The sequence below is a fragment of the Balearica regulorum genome, chromosome 5 (genome assembly GCF_011004875.1).
Source record: "Balearica regulorum gibbericeps isolate bBalReg1 chromosome 5, bBalReg1.pri, whole genome shotgun sequence".
Lineage (NCBI taxonomy): Eukaryota > Metazoa > Chordata > Aves > Gruiformes > Gruidae > Balearica > Balearica regulorum.
In genome coordinates this window covers 2,960,215-2,982,890 of record NC_046188.1, presented here as the reverse complement: position 1 = coordinate 2,982,890, position 22,676 = coordinate 2,960,215, and the positions used below count along the sequence as shown (strand labels likewise).

Sequence of the window (22,676 nt, the reverse complement as noted above, 5' to 3'; positions counted from 1 at the left end):
GCTCACAGGGTTTGATTAAAACATGAGTCATTTTTCATCTGGAGAGAAGGCAGCTGCCCCAGAAGACTGGAACTGCACAGTGTATTTATTTATCACACTCCATACTGGGGCTCGGTATCTTGCAACAGACTTCAACTGCTTGGGGCTAGAGGAAAACATTATGTGTAAAAACCGCCGTGGAGACCGTCGTGTGCTTGTTGGCCAAGACAGAACCAGCTGAAATTTACTCAAGAACAGCGGGCAGCACGGCACAGAACGGTCCCGTTCCTGGGGTGGGTGATGCCGCAGCCATCCCGTCTTCCAGGAAAACACAGCCCTGAGCCCGCGGATCCCTCCTGCCCCCCACCGGGGGCGGCCGTCAGCCTGGTCGCGCTCCGGAATGGGCGAACCTCCCCCCCACGGTTCTCCACGCGGAGGCCCGAGGGATGCAGCGGGGCCGTCCCGGAGCCTCCGCCCGCCCCGGGGCAGGGCCAGGGCGGCGGGGGCGGTGCGGCGCCCTTTGGCGCCAACTGCCTGCCATGGAGCCGGAGCGGCTGCGGCGCCGCTTGGGCTCCGCGTTCCGGCTACGCGGGCTCTTGCTGCGGGCGTGAGTAGCGGCGGGGGGCGCGGCGAGGCGGCCCGCCCGGGGGGGACCAGCCGGACCAAACTGCCCGGGCCAGGCCCCCGGCTGGGCCCGGCAGCGGCCCCCGGGTCGGTACGCGCTCCGCCCGGGGGGTGTTCTCATAGCTCCCTCAAGCCCACGTCCTGCTTTCGGGGCGCGCCCCTGGGTCTCGCGTTGTGGGATTTGGTCAGGGACAGGTCCGCGCTCCCCGCATTGCCTCCTCGGGGATGTGATATTGCCTTTCCCTCCTCTTCCTCACCCTCGCACAGAGGCCTTGGGAGTCTCTGCTCTGAAGCCCTGTTGTTTGGCCTGTCCTGCTGCTGTGGGCCTCTTCCATCCATCTCCACCCGTGACCTGAACCACTGCAGCACCTGCAGTGCCAAAAGCTGCCCTTGGTCTCCCCTTGGTACCCTCCCTGATGGCGGTGCTGGATGTTTTGTTGGGTTTTTTTGTCTGCCACTGGCCACTGCCCCTGACAACTCTGGGATATCTTTCCTGAGTTGCGCTTGACTGTTCTGTGTTCAGCATCTCTTACTATAGGAAGAAATGGTATTTCCAAAGGTACATTATAATGTTTATTAGTTAGAGATTGCAAGGTCAAAGAAAAGTGATTTCTGCTTGCAGTGGAAGGTGTCATGATTAATAAGAGTGCCTCAGGCTCTATTGCTCGTATTTTTCCTTTAAAAATTGTGTGTTAATATTAGTTCCATTTTGTTTCTGGTGTGGATGGGATGTGATTATTTTTGACAACGTCCTGGCAATTTTATTACTGAGGAGTCCAAGTTCAGAGCTCCCGACTCCCACAGTTAAATGAACTGAGACATTTTGAAGGTCAGGCTGTTAACCAAAATGCCAGTTTTGATTGGCCGACAGATGATGTTAATAAGAAATTTGTTATCTTTAAGTGCGAGACTGTAGGCTAAGGATGAGGGAAGAAGTGGACTTCCAATTCTCCTGTTATTTAGAATTAAAATAATGCCAATCTCAGAGATTCTGATAAACTGGAATGTAACCAACAGAGGGCTGTTAATGTGGTCATGGGCTGGAGCCCGTGGTGCGTAGGGGAGCAGAAAGAGCCGTGTTTGCTCAGTCTGCAGAAAAGAGGGTAAAGATGATCCAGCTGCCTAATGGGGACTTAGCAAGAAGGAGCCAGTGCACAGAGAAGGGGCGAGAGCCAGCAAACACAGATTGCAACTGAAGGGATCCCACTTGGGATTCTAGTCCCTTTGATTCAAGAGAGACATTAAAAAAATGGAGAGGGTCTACCAGAGGACCACAAAGATAATCCAGCTCTGAGGTCCTCAACACAGGAAAGACATGGACCTGTTGGAGTGGGTCCAGAGAAGGTTACAAAGATGATCAGAGGGCTGGAGCACCTCTGCTATGGAGACAGGCTGAGAGAGTTGGGGTGGTTCAGCCTGGAGAAGAGAAGGCTGCGGGGAGACCTTAGAGCCCCTTCCAGTCCCTGAAGGGGCTCCAGGAAAGCTGGAGAGGGACTGGTGACAAGGGCAGAGAGTGGCGGGACAAGGGGGAATGGCTAAAGGAGGGTTGATTCAGGCTAGATAGAAGGAAGAAATTTGTTACAATGAGGGTGGTGAAACACTGGAGCAGGTTGCCCAGAGAGGTGGTAGATGCCCCATCCCTGGAAATGCTCAAGGTCAGGTTGGATGGGGCTTTGGGCAACCTGATCTAGTTGAAGATGTACCTGCTTACTGCAGGAGGTTGGACTACATGGCCTGGAAAGGTCCCTTCAACCCAAACCCTTCTGGGATTCTATGATTAGAAGGTTGGAGAACTTGATGTGGAAAAAATGCAAAGGATCTGGGTTTATTTAGCCTCAAGAAAGGAAGGCTCAGGAGGATCTAATCCCAGTCTTCCTAACAGGTGGTTATAGAGAAGACAGAGGTACTTCCTTCTCAAGGATGCACAGTGACAGGGCAAGAGGCAATGGGCACAAGCTTAAAATAAAATCTGTGTTGTCAGTACGATTAAAGTTTGGAGTAGGTTGACTAGAGAAGTGGTGGAATCTTCTTCACTGGAAATACTCAAGACTTGGCTTGACGGGGCGCTGGATGGCATAGTATAAGTCCCTGCTTTCAGTAGAAGGTTGGACCAGATGGTCTCCAGAGGTCCCTTCTAATGTGGACTTTTCTATAATCCTATGAAAAAGTTGTTTACAAGGAGAGTAGTTAAGCACCAGGACAGGACTGAGAGAGGTTGTGAGATCTGTCCATCCTTGGAGATGTGGCTGGAGCAATGTGGCTGGCCTATTGGAGCAGAAAACTGGACCAGGAGGCCTTAGAGGTCCCTTCTGACATGCATCTTTCTATGATTGTATGAAGATGAGGTTCTCTGTACCTGCTTCTTATCCTCAGTGTTTTCTATCCTGATGATTTTTTTTTTCTTTGACTTAAATTAGTGCAGTATTATGCAGTACTAATTATTTCTACTTTTTTAATCACAAGCCGTTTAGTGATTATGTGCACATCTGCCAACATTGGCATAGTTTGTATAAACTGTATTAAATATTAATTGCTTTTGGACCTGACTTTCTTCATTGGAATTAGGGATGCTCTAAAGTATCTTACCGAAGCACTTCAGTCCATCAATGAAGTAGAACTTGACGATGTAATTGAAAATGTCATTGATGCCGTTGAAAAACAGCCTTGTAAGTAAACAATTGCTTTTTCTTAAGCTTGCTAAGTTTATCTTGCACTTATGTTATTTAGACAAAGACAGAGTTACTGGCAGCATATGCACGAAGGTATCATTCTAGCCTACTGGGTTGATGAAGATAAATGTATTTGTTGACATTTTGTTCTGTTAAATACTGAAGTTTGTAATGTCAGCAAAAGGCAGTATAATTTTGCCATTTAAAAAGTTGGCAGCCTGGTACCTCCTCACTTTTCCAAGAGTAGTGAAATTTTTCAGTGCCAGTTACTAAAAGCACGTAGCTGAGTTTGTATGGACATCTTTGCATCTGAAACTATCATTTTAAATATTAAAATAAACCAGGCCCACAAAAGGGTTGGGGTTGTTGGCAGTTATAATCTGAGGAGCCTAGCTGTGACTGCAAGAAGGAAGCAGTAGCATTCCTTCCTTCAGAGATCACTGCCATCACATCCACGCAGAGTGGGAGATACAAGTGCACCAGTATAATGGACCAGCATATTAACTCAAACCTACTGCAGATGGAGTTTAATCATCACCTGGATGTTCTCTGAAGCAGCAAGGCAGATGCTGACGTTCCGTTATGCCAACCTGACATCGTGGTAGTAACATTGGGCAGAAGGTGCTAGTAACAGTTGGGGCACTGCAGTGCTGGAGACGCTGTACCTGCTTGGTGTGTGAAAGTACATCAAATTCCATAAATTACTAAGTCCGAAAACGCAATCCAGAAAACTCGTGGAAAATCCCATAAAACACGAGACACTCAAAGAGCTGAGCTTTTGCTGGTAAAGTTCTCACGACCCATTTGGTTCTGAGCATGCCTGAAATTCCAGCATCCAGTATTTTGTCTGGGGACTGCCTCCTGCTTAATTGGGACAGTGTGTCCTGAGGTACACAGATCCAGTGTCCCTGCCGCTGGGCGCCATGAAAGGCATGGGGTAGTAGCTCAAAATATACGTGACACAGTCTGACAGCACAGAACAGGAGTTGTAGCACCTTTGGTTAAAGAATGTGACTGATGGAGGTGGCACTGATGCCTGATGTGTGTTTACTGATCACAGCTCATGAGAACTAGGAAATTTGGGCTCACTTCCAGTTTCTGGCCAGGGAGATTCAAATCCATATAAATGTTTCTGAACTAAATATTAGGCCTCAGATGAGGTCAGGAAACCTTCCTGGCCTATCCTAATTAAAACAGAATTAAATCCAGGGTGGGCACATGCTTGTTTTGTAGTTTTACTAGAGCACAGTCTACAGAACTTATGGCTTTATACTCTTACTCTAGCCATGGGATAACAGATCATAGCTGAGTAAAAGCAGTTTGAAGAACTAGTCCTGATCTAGCATAAAGCCCGCTGGTACAAATTACTGCATCGACATTTTTGAACAAATTTGAATTGGTACGAGAAGCTCCAGGGCCAATGTAGTACATGCAGTCAGTGCACTTGCCAACACCAGTCTTTGTCCAGGGCGTAATTTTGTGCTATAAATTCCCATGTTGTCAAACTAACATCCGTGGGTTGCTTGAAGTTAGGGGTAAAGATGCAATTCAGGCGTGCTGGTCTCTCCTGTGATTCCTGCTAGCTCCCTTAGTCCCTTTTTTCGTCTGCTATTCATCACTGTCTTACAGGAATTGTGATTTTAAGTCCCATGCCCCAGCTAGGGAACTCAAGGGCAGGTTTTCAGGTACTGATTGCTGTTCCAGGAGCCCAGCAGTTAGGCTTGGAGATGCTGACCGAGTCCTTTTGTGAATCTGCCTTGATTGGTCCTCCCTTCAAATTCAGCAAAACATTAGTGTTTAGAAACATTTTTAATTTCAATTATCAGTTTAAATCCACGAAGACAACAATGTGCCTATCTCCAAAATTGTGTTAAACTGTTTGAATACTTATTTATGACAGCAATCTGTGTGATAACGTTCTGGAACAAAATTAACCTCCAGAATGTGAAAGCTCAGATCTAACACATTTGTAGTATATTTGGCAGCTTTGCATAAGCTATAATTGTCTTGTTCTCCATGTTTAGTGAATTAATGGTGGGCACAGCATGTGTGTGGATTATTTTTTTGCTAGAGATGTATCCTTCTGGTAAGAATATTAAGTGATCCATTTGTAAAGAGAAAACAGCGTGTGTCATTAGCTTACCAAAAACATATTTATTTGTGTAATATATTCCTCTGAGAAGACCAAACTACTTGTTTTAAAATATTTGAGACCTACTTTCTTTCTTTGTTACTACTTTCTATAGGCTGCAGTTTTCATCCTTTGAAATCTTCTTTTCAGTGTCATCTAATATGATTGAACAATCCACAGTGGAAGCAGCCGTCCAAGAATGTAGCCAGGCATCAGATGAAACTATGTACGGTGACATTATTTTTTTATTTGAGGTTTATGGGAGTTGTATGCATTCCCGTATTTCTTCTTGGGAAATAAATATCAGGCATTTTCTGCAGTGCTACACATGCAGTAATTGCTTTGTGCTTTTGTCTTCCTGGTACTGTCTTTGAAGGTTAGTAATGTTCCTTCTTTGAAAATTTGTTGTCATGGATAGGCCTCCAGGGGATTTTAAATATGATGCTGACATTCTGGAATTAAAATGGTATGGTTATGTGTTACGTGTGATACAGGTTGAATATTAACCAGTAAAATAAACCAATAGTTACAATGCAGAGAGAACTTGTTACATCTGTTCATGTCTTTATTTCTTTTTCTCTAGTTGAGAATTATCTAAGGTTATTTTTGTGTCTTTTGTAAGATACTTCTTTTCTGAAAGCACTTGGAAAAGTTTCCTCCATGGTGCTCGTTTCTGCTTTTTTGTATAGCAGGGCTTTTTGTTGAAAACCATGATTGATTTTCACTCTCTGATAACAAAGCAGAGAGCAATTACTTGAGCTTCTGAGAACTTTATTTGTGATTGTGATGAATGTGTTTCCTTTAGTGTTTACGTTGTGTATTGACATTGTAATGCAAAGCATGAAAATGAAGGTTTGCTAGGCACGTCGATTAGATACTGTCATCCCACAGTTTCTCGATATGAAGCAAATTTGGTTTTTACTTTTCTCCTTGTTGCTGGAACCGTTATGATGCAGATGGTTTGAGTGTGACTTTTCTTTGGGTTGCTTTATATACTTCATGTATTTTTTGCTCTAGAAGTGAAGAGAAATCTGTACGCACAGATTCTCAGTACAGAATCCTGAAGGGAAAAGCTCTACAGATCACAGAGCCAGCCTGGACAGCTCTCTTGAATTATGTTGCAGAAGGCTTGAAGGCAAAGTTTTGTAAGAAATGCACTCTGAAGCCTAAGACATCAGTGCCTGATGGTTGTCCTGTGCTTGGAAGACTTACTGGCAGTTCATGGGATAATTTTATCTACGCTGATTAATTTGATCCACTTACAGTAAGAGAGAAATGAGAGGCATCAGAGGAGAGAGCTGAACCAGTGAATATAATGGGATGTATCAACTCGATTAGTAGTCTGAAGGGTTGTGCATGTCCATTGTTTAAACCCATTCACATTAACCACGCCGAGGCTGTTCTGTTGTCAGAAAAGGTAGCAGAGGATGGTAAGGGAAGGAGATGTATCCCTCTCATTTCTAAATGAACTTCTGAAGAGTTTCCTTTTTATGAATTAGAAGATGCAGTAGTATCCAGTAGGTAGAGTGTTGCAGGAGAAATGGTGATAACACAGGGTGACAGTGAACAAAACAAATACGTTTTATTCAACATGTTTTGTTTGTTTGATCCACTTCAGATGATGTTGTAAATGTATTCTTCTTTCAGAGAAAATGTTTTCAACATCATTGGAGCCTTCGATATTCCACGTTATATTTATAATTCAGAAAGAAAGAAGTTTCTACCGTAAGTCTTGCATATTTTACATTTCAACCACTTCTTGTTTCAAGAAAAAATCCTCTATTTCTATATAGCTAAAAGTCTGTTTTCTAATCTTTCCCATTTGCGTCTGTTCATTTCAAGCTTGGGTGAGAAAGTGAGATAATTTTGTTTCTTAGTCTCTGAAGAGCCAGTCGGACTCTATGATGAATGCTGGCTTATAAATAAACGGGCCATTGGGTTTTTCCTAGTCCAGTAAAACGAAGCTGAAATGGGGCCTCGTATCTCTGGTGGCAGTGTATTCTGTGCTGCCTATGGTACTGGCTCTGAAACTTTGATGTTTATCAGATAGTAAAATGTCCAACCATGTTTATACCATCTAGTGAATAAAAGAGACAGTAAGGCTAGGGGCATACATCACGACATGTAGCTTGGTTTATTTTTCCCCCCACATTTGGCTGTTTAATTTTTTTTTTAAATAAATTTGGTCCATCTGTTGCATGTATTTATTTCTTAGACTGTAGCTTGCAACTCCCTGAAGCCCTGGAGGATTTCTAAGTAGAGCTACAAATGCTAAAAAAGAAAAATTAGGAGCAACTGGTGCTCCTCCAGTTTGGAGAAAGCAAGAAGTAGTTGGAGGAATTGGTTGTAAGTGTTTTACTGGCTAAAGAATTTACCTTTAACAGCTGCTGAGACAAAGAGGCCGTGCTTTTAAAAAGCTGGAAGCGGCGTTAGCTGAGGAATGGATAGTGGTGTTCATTGTGAGGGATTGCAGCGACCTTCATGTAATGTTGAACTCATTTTCTAGCTTTGGCCCATGATTCTGCCAGTCCAGCAAAAGCAATTTGTGTGTTTACAGTAGGAGTTTAATTCCGGTGCTGCTTTCTAGCTTTCCAGGCTATCGGAAGCAGAGAATTCCATGAAGACAATTTGCTAACCAAGAGGAAGAAAATACTCTTGTTCATGGCCACTTGAAAGACATAACTGCTTTTTTAAAAACTGACTTCTGCAGAGTCCCATTCAGGTGGAACGATAAATTTCAAGGCTTGTGAGTTAGAGGGAAATTAAATGGATGTAGCCTTCAAAATGCAGAAACATAGGATGCCTAGCAGAGATCTTCCTCATTCAGTAAATAAATTATGCAGTAGTGTTATAGCTTTTGCAGCCTCCTACAAGTTTTAGATCAATAAGTCATTTTTGTTTGTGGAATGTACTTTTTTTTAATCTTGATTGTGTTAAACTTCTTGCAGTCTGTCAATGACCAACTTTCCTGTACCAAATTTATTTGGAACTGCCAGAGATAAAGCGGAGTTGTTTCGTGAACGCTACTCCATCTTACAACAGGTCAGAAAAAGTTTTGCTTTGTTTAACAAAACGCGCAAACAAAATGCTGGTTTTTGTATTCTTACGTTTACAACAGTGCTTTGCGTTGAGGTACTTTTGTGAGCTACAGTTTAAACAAAATCCGAATAAGAACAGGGTCTGTACTAAGATTCATCAGTCTTCTCAACTGTCACCCTACAGCGTGATGGAGTCACATGTTTCTGCATTTTAGTATGATGTCATAAGAGGGAATTATGTATTTTTGCATGCGTCTTGCTCTTTTCCCTCCTGCAGCCTGTCTCTGTGCTACGTTTGATTAGCATGTCGTTGTACGTAGTGCTTGTTGAGATCGTGCAAACCCGAAGCCCCGGGAAGGTCTCATTCAGGCTGGCCTTGAAGCATTGAAATTCTCTTCTGGTTTAGCCCATTGCAGTGGGCTGATGCACAGCACGAATCCTGCTCGGTGCTGGCAGGTACTGCGCAGACCTGACCCTGACCTGAGGTGTGAGCGAAGTGCTCGGACACAGGCAAGGCAGCGAGCACGGCTCTTTGCGCTGCCCTGCAGGCAGCAGGGAGGCACCCAGCTGAGCAGTGTGAACTGCTCATCCTTTGGACCTGTGTGGTGGTTGCGTGCACAGCGTCAGATGTCCCAGAGCAGCAACAACTCTCTGTCTACCAGGGGATTTGCTGCCACTAGGAGCATGTATACTGCAATTTGGGAACCTCTACCCTGGGATGCCAGTTAACCATTAACTGAAGAAGCTTTAGTTCATACAAACAGTGATCAGGATTAGTGAAACCTGCTGGAATCGGCACACTCACGCAAAACAGCAGCAGGAGGTGTCCACAGGGCGTATCCTGAAGCGTCCTGTTCCTGGACTGTGTTCTGCCATTGCACCTCTTTGCCCCATGGTTTTGCATAGGCTCCCTGTTGTACTGGTTTTGTGTTTGGTTGTCGTATGTACTCCTTTCCCACCTCCAGAAAAGTGAAGGTTCAGGTCACTGTGTGGGGGAGGGCTGCTGATACGAATTACTGCCCGTGTTACACGGGCTGGTAGCGATGGGTTTGTTCCAGGGGGAGGCTTTCAGACTGCATGAGAAACAGTGAGAGAAGTGAAAATTTCTACAATGCATTTTCTTCATGCTCTCTGCAGTTTATATGTTAGTGTAGCTTGTTCTGTTTTTTTTTTTTTTTTTAAAAAGCGCTTACTTCTAATAATAGGCCCTGCCCTGAAGAGAAACCTGCTCTTTTCCACATAGTTAGCATTTAATACAATTTACCTTCCCTTGCTCTCTCACCCCTTCCTTCCAGGTAGCCAGAAAAAACTTCTTTTTAAAGCATTCCAGATTTGCTGTTACTTTTTGAGCTTAGTTTTATTGTCCAGTATTATTGATCATCTATTTCTTAGAAGGAAATTCTTGTCAAAAGAACTGATTATGTTCAACAAATTAAACATTGCTGGATAAAATAGAATAAGAGAACTTTACAAAGTATTTTGTATAGTGGTTGTAATGAACTGGCTTTTTGACAGTGCTTATTTATTTTTAAACTGGATTACTTCAATTTTGGTTTCTGCAGAGGACTCATAGACATGAGTTGTTTACTCCTTCAGCAGTCGTTGCTCATCCTGATGACAGTGGGAGCAAATTCCAGGTAAAAAATGTGTTTGTTTTTCCTCTTGCAAAGGGAACTGCACTTGTGTTACATTTTAATGCAGTAATAGTTCTCCAGTGACATCTTAGTTTTACATCCCATATGGGTAATCAATGGAAAGGAGTTATTTTCAATCATTTTTAGCCTATGTGTCAAAAATGCAGTTATTTGGCTCAGATCAGCATGATGACCAAGCCACTCAAAAGCAGCTATGAAGTGCAAGAGAAACGTGGCTTCCTGAGGCGGAAGGGCTTTAGCTGTTCAGCTTATTGCACTTTGCTTCCTGCTGCTTGGAGATATTTTCCCCGCTTCTTTCTTTTATAAGCACTAAATTCACAAACCTACAGCTGAATAAGGTCGTAACTTTAGTCTGTTCCGTTCCCATCTCAGCTTTCTCATATCAAATGCTCGCTCTATATTATGTAGTCATTACATATTTTTAAAAAAAAGATGAATGTGTGTGTATGTGTGTTTCACTGGGTACCAAATAACAGCTTTTGCTTTGCTCAACTTCCCTGTTTCTCCCCGTTCTGAGCATGCCATCACATAGAAAAAAAGTGGCTGACCTGAGCTGAGTTGAACCTGCATCTCCATCCAGGCTTTATAGGTGTCTTTCTCCCTTGACTGCTTCCCATCCTCCCTGCCCAGCAGTGGCAAACACGTTGCTTAATGCTGGTGTTGTAGGAGAATTGTCTTTCTTAACTGCAGCTTGACAGACCAAAATAAGTTTGTGCAGAAACCGCAGGCAGCATGCTATGCGATGTCACCTGCGTTACTCTGGAGTGTTCTCTGTCACCTATCTAAGGTTCTTCGATTAAAGTAGTTAGTGTTACTGTACGGGTGCAGGCTGGCCCTGTGGTTCAGATTGGATCACGCTGAGGATCCAATTACTACAATCGATATTCTTAGGCAAGAGCAGAAATTGCCACTTGTTCTTTTCGGTTTTAATCCACTTGTAAGCAAAATAATCACAATAAATTTTTACTTGCTAAGCAATTCTTTATGCTAGCAGTCATTATTGGAAATCTTTTCCTCAACTGTGCTACATTTGACATTCAGAAATGTGTCCCTGATTTTTTTAATGAGCCTGAATTCTCTCACAACTCATTTGTGTATTTATGTAAACACATGTACTGTGTGGGGCTTTGTCTTGCTTGCTTAAGGATAGATACATGAAGAGTTTGATTTAATTTTTGTTTGATTTTTTGCCTTTGATTACAGCTTAAAACAGTAGAAACTCTGTTGGGCAATACAGCTAAAGTGGGAGAAGTGATTGTGCTTGGGATGATAACTCAGCTCAAGGAGGTAGGGTGCTTTTTATTGTGGAGTATCTAAGTAACCATTCATTCAGTTTTACAATATATTAGAAAATGAGAAGGCTCGAATATCTCACCACTTTATCCTGTCATATAAGTCAGTGGCAGAAAGTGGTGCAAGATCCATTCCCTAAGAACAGAGTTTTCCACAAGCAGTGGATGCTAGTGTGTGAGGGAAAATGTTTTTCTGTTCTCACTACAGAATTTTGTAATGCTTTATGTCAGCAACCAGAACCAGTTATGTTTTCTAGGCATGCTCCTTCTTGAAATGCTGGAGCTCCCAGTGACTGTGTTTGGACTTGCCGTTGCATTGGACTGTGATTGTGTGTGTGGGTGCACCGGCAGTCCACACTGCAGCAGCTCCAAGGGAAGGTGCTAAGATACACTTACTATAACCTACGTGGTTTTTAGTTTTGCCAGTGTGTTCTAAGCTTGGAATATTAAGAATGGCTAAATGATTTCTAAATGCTGACTGATAGATGCTTCTGATTGAAGCATTTATGTGTTTGGGTATATTTTGCTTTATTAATTAATCCTGTTTTTTAGGGGAAATTTTTCCTAGAAGACCCTACAGGAGTCGTCCAGCTAGACCTTAGTAAAGCAATATCCTTTTCCTGTGATGTAAGAGTTGAAGAAATTTCCCGCAGACCTGGACAATTTCAGATTGAATAATACATCAATACTGACTGCTAAAAATTATGTATTGAGAATTGCAGCTCTGTCTTTTTCCTTCTTTTCAAATTCCTTGGTTGCTGCAGCTCAGTGACCTTTCACAGAGACTCTTAGGACAAGGTTAGTATTCCTCCTAGTGGAAGCAGAGCGTGTTGTGTTCCCGTTTGCAGGCTGTTCGTGAGCTTACCTGCTCAGCTACCAGCGGATTGCCTGGCTTGTAAAGCAACTCTCAGTAGTGTCCAACTGTGTTACACCAGCTGGAAAGCAAACTTTGGCTAAAGAACTAGTTTAAGAGTCCTGATCTAAGGAAAATATATTTCTTAACCTTTCTGCACCAGTTCCACAGTGGTTTATATACTGAATCATGCTTTGTTTTGGCAGAAGGTAAAGCAAACTATTTTTCTTAGCTTGTAATAAGTTGTTCTGTTAATGGTTGCTGCAGTTACGTGTCTGCCAGGTGTGGCTGAACAGACAAGTCTCACATTGATGAGGCTTGACCATGAGCTGAGTTTGTGGCTGAGACTTTAAGCTGTAAGCCTTTCCTGTTGCGTTGTGGGGTCTGTGGGCAGAGAACAGAGCACTACGAAATTTGTTGTTTTCAGTGATGTCAGTGGAATGTGAGCATCTGTAGCACCTTTGAGGATGGGCCTTGGTTAGCCTGGCTCCAATATGCATGGAGGAGACCTGACTAGATTAGGAAGAGAGACTAGGATGACCAAACAGTTTGATTTAACAATCTGAAAATGCTGCTTTCTGTTGGCAAAGCCTTCAGAGGCTTTAATGAATCTTCTCATTAAGATGCTGTAAGGCCTTGCAGTTTTGGAGCCTTGTTTTAGCAAAATAATGGACATTTCTGTTTGTAGAATATTACTCTCTGCAATATCTATAATCCCAGTCTATTTTCTAATAATGCATTTTATGTTTAAAATTTATGAAGTCAATACAAGTTAGACGCACAAATGGTAGTGGGGACAAGTATCACCCTGTTACTTCTGTTCCTCTAGCAGGTGGGACAGTTCTCAAGGAAGGGTGCAGTTTGATGGAGACTCTTCCGGGGCAGGGCCAGCAAAAATGATTCCTGTTCCCCTACATTCTTACTCAGTTGAGTTGAGAAGGTTCTTTATGTGGCTGTGCATTCAAGGAAGTGGCTGGGGTGAAAAAATAGTTGTTTTCTTGCTCAGCCTGTTTTTCAGCCAGATAGTTCCCTGGTCTGGTTCACCACTAAACAGCGCAGGGCCTGGTGCTATCACAAGAGGGGGATTGATGGAGGCTGGGACTAGCTGTGCGGCACAGCTGCCAACTCTCTGACTAATGTCTAGGACATGATGTTGTTAGAAAAACTAAAGGTTATTCTGTTGTTCAAAAATCCTCTTAGGTTGGTATGAAGATGAAGTTTTTCATGTGAACGCTTTTGGATTTCCGCCTACTGAACCTTCTGCTACCACTAGGTATAAAACTGACTTTCGGCAGCCTCACTCCATATTTTGTTACGGGTTTCTAAGTAAGCGCATTATTATTTTATAATTTCTGTGACATTAAAGTATGCTATTCTTCCCCCTCCCCAAATGCTTCAAAATAAATACAATTTTAAGGAAGCAATTCTGGGACTTGCTGGTCTACTTGGACCAGTACTAAATCCTAAAGTGTAGCAGAAATACCCTTCCAAAGGCCATTGGGTTCTGCATGTTAGTAACAATGGAGATCTAAGCCCTTCTCAATTGCAAAAGTAGATAACTATTACACGGGAATAAGAAAGTCCTTGTTGCTCAAGGAATGGATGCGGAGAGAACCGAGGATAAATATTACCCTGAGATGATCTGTTAAATTACGGCAGGGCAGCGCCCCTGCTCTGTATCTAGGTGACTGCCATTTATCTTCCTTGGTTTCTCCATGAAGTGCTAGATGATTATTGATACCATCTGAGCTACCTATCATCATCATAATAATTAAAATGGCTTACGTGAGTCATAATCAAAACTACTAACGATTTGGGAAGAAAGCAGAACTAACTTGAATATTTGAATGATGTAGAGCCTTCTATGGGAATGTAAACTTCTTTGGAGGGCCTTCTTCAGCTTCAGTAAAGGCTTCTGCAAAATTAAAGCAGCTGGAGGATGAAAATGAAGATGCCATGTTTGTGTTTGTTTCTGATGTATGGCTGGATCAAGCAGAAGTACTGGAAAAGCTTCACACAATGTTTTCGGGTAGGTGAGAACTGCTTTGATTCTGAGCCTTGTTTTAGAGAACTTTTACCATTTTCCTCAGTCCTTAGCAGCGCTGATGGGTGGAGGTGATGAGTGCAGCAAGGCAGTCTGATGGCTGGCTGGTCCTCGGTCCCCAGCTGTGGCTGTGCCCCCTCCTTGGCATGGGCTGGGAAGTCTGTACCCACAGTGAGCTAATTCAGGGAATGCCCCAGCAGAAAACTAATGGCCTTTGTTGGAGAATTAGTTTTATGCTGGTTTAGCTTTGTGAACTCTTCATCGTGGTCGCTCACATGAGCATCCCTGTCCAGGCAGGGGAAGCTGGACAGTGTACGACTGGCAGCGAGACAGTGGCTTGTCTGCCTTTTTTTTTTTTCAAACGTGCACTTTTAAATGAAAAAGTCAGGCAACAGTTTTCAAGAGTCCTGTATTACTGTATTGTGCATTTTTTATGAACTTCCATTTTGAGAAAGCTAGATTAAGCCCAACTGTTGCCTTTTTTTGGTAGGATCCCGCTGAACCCAAGCCCAAAGCCAGTGAAGTCTCATTTTCAGTTTAGTGACAGCTATTTGTATTTCATGGTTGCTATTAAATTTCTTTTTGGGTCTTTCTCTAACAGTGTTAAAAACTGGATTGTATTATATTTTTGCAAGCTGACACTTCCTTTTCATAAATCACTCAGTACTAATATTGTTTTGGACAATGGCTTATGTGCTGTGACAAGAACGTTTCCCTTGCTTGTGAAAGTTCTTCCTAGGCATAGTTTAAAGAAAACATCTTACTTCATTGGAGATTAGCAGTCCCTCGAATGCTTCCTGGTTCTAGCAATGAAAAAATGTCAGTTACTCTTAAAATATGAACTGTTTCTTCCATGCATCATTACATTAGCAATGTTGACAACATTTGGATAGCAAGCATCTGCGAGATCTGTGAATTGCTTCTTTGTATTCCAGAGCAGTTTTGGAACAGCTCGTCCTGTCTGTCTTAGGTGGAATGGAAGTGCGAGAGGGTGGCTGCTTTAAAAATAAGCAACATAAAATGAAGGGTGGGAAGCTGTTACTCACCTAAAGAAAATTGGATGCAAATTACCACACTCGTCCAGAAGTTACGAAACCAGTTCACTATCTTGATCAAAGTTGGCAAGATCCTTAAAGCAAACTGAACTTGACCTTGATTGCATATGCTGAAGTAATAAAGGGACTTTGGGCAGTGCAGTTAATAAACTGAACTCAACTGGCAAAGATGCTTACATTGCATTTACTATTTTGAGACCTTTTTTAATGGGCAAATAATAAGCTTCATAATTATAAACTAAAAATAATAGCTGAGTGGAATAGCAAGAAAAAAAAACATTGATGAGCCATTTCTCTGGTATAAACAATTCTGTCCTATTTAACAACTGGATTGAAAAATAGCGAAGTAAATCCAAGTCTGGTACTGCGTGTTAGGAAAATGGAGAGTAATGGGGAGTGTGAGATGAATGCCTGAGTAGATGGTTTTACTTTTCTTTTAGGGATAGGAATCAGGTTTCTTTTTTCACTCTTTGCTATAAAGCATATGTTTCTGGGTGATTAGTGATATTGTGAGGATTCATCACCTTCTTAAAATGCTCAGGCAATTCCAATTACTGTTGCTTTATAATGCCAAAGAGCGAATTAAATGTTGGTAGAGCCCTTGAATTGGAATGATGCATGGAGGTTAATAGTAATCCATTGCTACCTACTCACTATTTTTCTCTTTAAGGAGAAAAAAATGCATTTTTAAATTGTATTATTTATTATAATTGTACTTTGTGTAATTATATGACTGGGTGAGTAGTTAGTTGGATACACACAAAAAATATTGTTGGAACTGGGTCTGTAAATAACAGAGGGCTCCCTTGAGGTGACATTTGTACATTGCCATCATCCTTTTTAAGCTTACAAAAGCCTGTATCAAGAAAATAGTTCAGGTGTATTAATAGCAGCAGAGCTTGAAGTGCTGTTTCAGTTTGTTGTGGTTTAACCCGGCAGGCAGCTAAAACCACCACGCAGCCTTTTGCTCAATAACCCCCTGCCAGTGGGGTGGGGGAGAAAATCGAAAAGAAAAAGGTAAAACTTGTGGCTTGAGATAAAGATAGTTTAGTAGGACAGAAAAGGAAGAGAATAATAATAATGATAAAAGAATACACAAAACAAGTGATGCATGGCAGTTTCTCACCACCTGAAGCTGATGCTCAGCTAGTTCCTGAGCCGCCCCACCTCCCGGCTAATCCTCAGTTGTACACTGAGTGTGATGTCATATGGTATGGAATATCCCTTTGGGCAGTTGGGTCAGCTGTCCTGGCCGTGTCCCCTCCTAGCTTCTTGTTGACAGGGCAGTGTAAGAAGCTGAAAAGTCCTGGACTGCTTGGCAACAACTATAATATTAGTGTGTTATCAACATTATTCTCATCCTAAATCCAAACCACAGCACTAACTAGCTGCTAGGAAGAAAATGAACTCTATCCCTACTGAAACCAGGACACAGTTTCTGCCTTTCAGGAAATGGACTACAGGCTGAATGCTGAAAGATACTGAAGTGAATGGATGTTATACTCACAGATACTCTCTTTTCCCAGGTTATTCCTCTGCACCTCCAACCTGCTTTTTCTTTTGTGGAAATTTTTCATCTGCACCATATGGAAAAAATCAAATTCAGTCACTGAAAGGTAGGGAAGTCTTTGTATACAGTCGGACATGTACATTAAATTAAAATAATGACGACAAAACAAATTAAGAGAGCAGAAAAGAAACCCATATTTTCTAAGTAAGTGACACATTTTTAATGTACTGAAGTGTAGGAGTGATTCATATAATCTATGTTTGTTGTCTAACTAGGTGGTGTATCATAGATATTTTTTTTTTCCTGACTCTAGGTTCCTTGAAGGCTCTTGCAGATATGATATGTGAATATCCCAGCATTCACAAAAGGTACACAGCAAAGTGCTATGAAAAGGGAAATTTTTTTATTTTGTGAAACCTTTGCTTAAATTACTTTAAGAAACTAACAGATGCAATGTTTCCTCATGATTGTGAGCCAGCTATGATCAGATAGCAAGCTGGGCTTGTAACAGGCCTGTAAGTTTGTTCTGGGAGCAGTGTAAGGTTTTGATTTTATCTAAAACAGCTTGGTCATGTAAGCTACTATTGAGTGAGCAAAGGTGAAACTGCCTCTCCCTGGAACATTTTCCACGTGGACTAAACATGGCCCATGATTCCCCAAAAGTGCTGTTGGGGTGAGTCCCTTTTTGCCCGGGAGTTCCCTTTAAATCAGCAGGGTTCTGCCCAAGCAGCGCTGCATTATAAACTGATGTTGAAGTCTTGCCACTGCTGCAATCACCTACAGGCTTTCTGTACCAGCCACAGAAAATGTCACCTGAAACACTGAGCACTGCCTACATGGAGACATCTCATTTCTATCTTTTCCATTCTTGCACATGGTTCTCCACAGCTAGTTAGTTTGAGAACTAACCAAAGCAACGCAATCCTGCAAAGGAATCTTGTATTTCTCTCTTCTTGTGTCCCTGATCCGTGAGAGCCCCATTCCAGGCCTGGAGAACTAAATCCATTCTACAGAGATTTGAGTATACAAAGGAAAGTAAAATAGGGAGATGGCCAGGCTTATCCTTCCTGGCCTCTGATCTTTGAATTTGTAACAGTCGCCCTGAAGTAGAGCCGGCTCCTAGAATGGGCCCCAAAAGCCGGAATGGCCACAGCCTGCAGCTCTTGACCTCTGTGTGAGAGGTAAGCAAGCTCTGGGCACTGATCCTCCATCCCGTGTCCCGGTGGGGCTCTCTTGGTGTGCCGCTGCTGGGTTACCTGGGGTCCCTGTATGGGATGGTGGAGCCCATTACCACCACAACCTGCTCTGTCGTACTTCCCACAGTTGGCCCCCGTGCACGGTGAACAGTTTTTAAGGTTCCTTCCACTGTAGTGAGGAGTGGATACGTATCTTACGCCTTAACTGTGATTTACGTGGTTCTTAAGGCCGGGAAGAGCTGTCGTCTCTGCCCCAGAAGAGGTTATTTGCATGCATCTGTGGAGTGACAGCAGGATATAACCGATGTTTAGATGCTTCTGGGATCATTTTCTATAAAAGTGATATGTTGACCTTTTTACAGTAGTCGATTTGTGTTTGTTCCTGGCCCTGAAGACCCTGGTCCTGGTTCTATTTTACCAAGGTCAGTTTCCTTTACTTTTTCAAATTTTGGAATTTTGAGTTAAATAGTGAAGGAAGGTAAGAGTCTTAGTTGATACATCTGTTGCTGTTTATTTTAGACCTCCTCTGGCTGAAAATATTACTGAGGAATTCAGACAGCTGGTGCCATTTTCAGTTTTCACCACAAATCCTTGCAGGTAACAGTGTAACTTACTGCTGTTTTTAATGTTGGTGTTTTTTTAACCAAATGACTAATTTATGTGCAGATGTAATTTTCAAAAATTACAAATTCTGGAAAAAAAAGTCTTAATTTTTTCAAATTATTAGAATTTCTTGCTTGTATTAATTGTAGCTAGTTTTAAATACATTCATACATAGATAAGTTAGTGATGAAAGGAAGTAGTGCTAAAAGTTTGATAGTGAGTATCAAAAGCATCGTGTTTTTTCTGAATCTGGACAGAATGAAGGGAAGATGGGAAAGTATTATTTTAACTGCAATGTACTTTTTCATTTTACTGTATTAGAGGGAGAACAACTTTATAGTACAGCTCCCTATCTTTTAGTTTCATCTCAATTTATTTAATTTCATTAATGTTTTCCATTTAGGGTTCAATATTGCACTCAAGAAATAATTATCTTTCGTGAAGATTTGGTAAACAAGATGTGCAGAAACTGTGTCCGCTTTCCTAGCAGCAACATGGATATTCCCAACCATGTGAGTGAGTTGTTCGGCGCTTCTGACTGAGATCTCCTTGGCTGCTTTTTTAACCAGCAGGTTTTTAATCAGGGTGCTCTGATCTGCGTTCTCACAACACGTTGCAAGAGTAACCAAGAGGGATTACAAGAAGGATCTATACACCTAGTATTACTACCTTCATTTCACAGAATCCCAGACTGACAGGGGTTGGAAGGGACCTCTGGAGATCATCTAGTCCAACCCCCCTGCTAGGGCAGGATCACCCAGAGCAGGTTGCACAGGATGGCGTCCAGGCGGGTTTTGAATCTCTCCAGAGAAGGAGACTCCACAACCTCTCTGGGCAGCCTGGCCCAGTGCTCGGTCACCTCAAAGTGAAGGAGTTTTTCCTCATACTGAGATGGAACTTCCTGTGTTCCAGTGTGTGCCCGTTGCCCCTTGTCCTGTCACTGGGCACCATTGAGAAGAGTCTGGCCCCTTCCTCTAGACACCCACTCTTTAGATATTGATAAGTATTGATCAGATCCCCTCTCAGTCTTCTCCAGGCTAACCAGCCCCAGCTCTCTCAGCCTTTCCTCATACCAGAGATGCTCCAGTCCCCTCATCGTCCTCACAGCCCTCCGCTGGACTCTCTCCAGTAGTTCCCTGTTTGTCTGGAACTGGGGAGCCCAGCACTGGACACAGAACTCCAGATGTGGCCTCACCAGGGCAGAGCAGAGGGGGAGGAGAACCTCCCTCAGCCTGCTGGCCATGCTCTTCTCCATGCACCCCAGGACACCATTGGCCTTCTTGGCCACGAGGGCACACTGCTGGTCATGGAGAGCTTGTTGTCCACCAGGACTCCCGGGTCCTTCTCCGCAGCGCTGCTTCCCAGCAGGTCAGCCCCTAACCTGTACTGGTGCTTGGGGTTATTCCTCCCTAAATTCCATCTTGACAGTAAAATAACTGGAACCATGATGCTGACTGATGGCATGGAGTCACTCTGTCCCACTGCAGGCACCCCTGATGGCAGAACTTCACAGCAGCTGACTCTTGGTCTATGTGCACCAGCGATGAATGTCATACCAAGAACCATTGATTCCTAAAGGCAAAGTTTAATACAAATTGCCTTTTTTTTTTTAAGGTTTGATCAATTAACCAGTGACATTTGCAGTAAAGCAGCATGTCACTTTTCTAAAAGGCCACCTGCGTTTTCTGCCTTCCGATTTGAAGCCTTAATCCTGCTTTTGATACGTCGCCACGGCACTCCGAGTTATGATCCTAGTTAATGAACGCACAGCAGGACTTGATGGGATTTGCTGATATAACTGAATGAGAACAATCCAGGCAGTGCTGGCTCATTGCAGTGATGGACAGAGCCTATTTCTATTTATTTTATAGGGATTTGTTTGTTTGTTTGACTCGGGAACTTCTTTTAGCTCTCTTCCTTCGCTCCATCGTGACAGAACTGTTTCTTTGTGAACGTAAGGAATTCAGTGTGGACACCGATGCGCGGTTCGCAGACGTGGATGTGTATGCTGCAAGCCGTCACTTCCCTGTGCTCACGCACGGCTTTCTCATGCTTGGAAAGGAAGGAATCGTGAAGGAAATGCAGAATTATGTACTGCAACACTTTCTGCAGATAAGAGTATTAGGTTGCTTTTGCATACTTCAGCTTTGCTCTGCCTTTTCTGCCTCTCATGAGTTTTTTAATTCAGCCATCAGTGTAAAAAGATGAATGAGAGAGGGAAACTTTGTTACTAACATTAGACGGAATTAATCGTGACTTTGCGCCTCGTGCAGTATTAGTGGAATAGCTGGGCCTACGCTTGGTACATCATTTTCTGTCAACAGCAGACCATTCCACCAAGTCGCTGCAGTGATTTTGGCCCTTTGGGGAAAAATGGAGCCTAATGGCAGCTATGTGATTGATTAGAGATAATAAAAACTTTCAAGGGGCTTGAGGAGTTTCAGGAACCAAAACACCCTGGCTGGAGTTTGCCAAATGAAAAAAGCAAATGAAAGGGAGCAAGCTGGCATCCGGAGCAGGGCAACGCCCAGAAGAGCCAAGGGAATCAAAATCATTTGGGAATCAAATGATTTCCCCAGTTCGAGGAAAAGACTGTGTATACGTGTGGGTGTTTTGTGGTCATTGGGTACTGCGAGGAAAGGCCCGAGGGGAAACACCTCACAAAATAAAAGTTAGGGCAGCGTTGGTATTCCTGGGTTGGAGGAACAGGTAAGCGGATTCTGCGGTTTGTTGGAGAGTCTGGTGGATGAAATAGTTTTGACACCTTCAAATGTTGGCTGATAACATTTTAGAAGGGACTTTGTGTGTTAAAACCCCCCAAACGCCACAACAAACAAGCCAGCAGCTGACTGCGTAGGGGAGTTACTGCTTGACTCTAGAAATCGTTAATAATCAGAGGGAGCGAGGTACACAAAGAACATTGCCAGGTTCAAAGCTTCTTTATTAACAGCAGTAGCAGCTCCAGGAATGAGTTTGAGTTGTAGAAAATGGCTCAAACTAACTCTTTATGTTTATCTTGCAGTTTGTAAAGACTATATTGTCACAAGGACATCTGACGCCACTTCCGTTGTACGTCAGCCCTGTGTACTGGGCCTACGACTACGCCCTGAGGGTATATCCTCTGCCAGATATGCTCGTCGTTGCAGATAAATACGACCCGTTCACCGTCACCAACACCGACTGTCTTTGCATAAATCCCGTAAGATTTCCTTACGCTTTACCAAAGATAAGGAGGGAGTGCAGTTACGCTCAAGTGGGTCTCTTACTATTTGTACGGTATTTTACTTACACAGGTGTGGTATATACCTTTTTCTTTACAGGGTTCATTTCCAAGAAGTGGATTTTCATTCAAGGTATTCTACCCCTCCAATAAGACAGTTGAAGACAGGTAAATATAGTCAGTTTCTCATTTAAAAGGAAATATTTTCTTATTTGCCGACTTTCTAATTATCAGGAAGAACAGAGAAAATCAATTATATAAACAGAGTGAATGTCAATGTTCTAGCAGTTAACCTAGACTGACGCTCATTCCTAGGCAGTGTAAGAAATCCAAATGCCTAGAACTAAAATAATAAATTTAGAAATTAGTCAAATAATGATGATAAGCATGATCCAAAAGTCAAAGGAAATATTATGAAGTCTTTCATAATTTGAGAAATAGAATAGTATTGTGAACTATATTTAAAAAAAAAACCAAACCCTAAATATTGTTTTTGTTTGGTATTTTCAGCAAGCTTCAGGGTCTCTGAATTTCTGCGGGACTGCAAAAAGGGAGGAAACCTTTGTGAAGCCAGCTGCAGCCGGATTTCAGATGGATTGGTTTTATTATGTATTACCCGCTGGTTATAATAAATGTCAAGGCCAAAAATGGTAGATTTTGTACCCAAATAAACTTTTACAGGAAAAGATACTGGTCTTAGTTTAGATAACATATGTAGAATCACAGTGAAGATAACTGGAAAAGCATAATGAAAGAAGACAACTGGGGGAACCAGATGCGTGCATATCAAACAGGAAATCTTTTAAA

The 22,676-nt window shown here is 42.7% G+C and overlaps 1 protein-coding gene across 3 annotated transcripts; it reads left to right on the top strand.

Moving 5' to 3' along the window:
* The first annotated feature begins 463 nt into the window (after positions 1-463).
* POLE2 (DNA polymerase epsilon 2, accessory subunit) lies at positions 464-22,557 on the top strand. 3 transcript variants are annotated; one of them, XM_075753141.1, is made up of 19 exons: positions 464-586; positions 3,169-3,269; positions 5,554-5,629; positions 7,051-7,128; positions 8,352-8,445; positions 10,004-10,078; positions 11,300-11,383; positions 11,941-11,997; positions 12,402-12,450; positions 13,442-13,514; positions 14,098-14,270; positions 16,867-16,956; positions 17,164-17,218; positions 18,409-18,468; positions 18,566-18,643; positions 19,053-19,161; positions 21,672-21,848; positions 21,970-22,037; positions 22,380-22,557. In XM_075753141.1, the coding sequence occupies exons 1-19, from the start codon at positions 519-521 to the stop codon at positions 22,396-22,398; spliced, it is 1,584 nt and encodes a 527-aa protein (XP_075609256.1). In that variant the 5' UTR covers positions 464-518; the 3' UTR covers positions 22,399-22,557. The 3 variants fall into 3 exon arrangements, with proteins under 3 accessions (XP_075609256.1, XP_075609257.1, XP_075609258.1); XM_075753142.1 differs by lacking the exon at positions 10,004-10,078; XM_075753143.1 differs by lacking the exon at positions 464-586 and having other exon boundaries at positions 5,519-5,629.
* Positions 22,558-22,676: the final 119 nt, after the last annotated feature.

Coding starts and splice junctions, on each gene's coding strand:
- POLE2 (XM_075753141.1), top strand. CDS start 519: ATGGAGCCGGAGCGGCTGCGGCGCCGCTTGGGCTCCGCGTTCCGGCTA. Junction 8,446..10,003: donor GCTACTCCATCTTACAACAG/GTCAGAAAAAGT, acceptor TGGTTTCTGCAG/AGGACTCATAGACATGAGTT. Junction 10,079..11,299: donor ACAGTGGGAGCAAATTCCAG/GTAAAAAATGTG, acceptor CTTTGATTACAG/CTTAAAACAGTAGAAACTCT.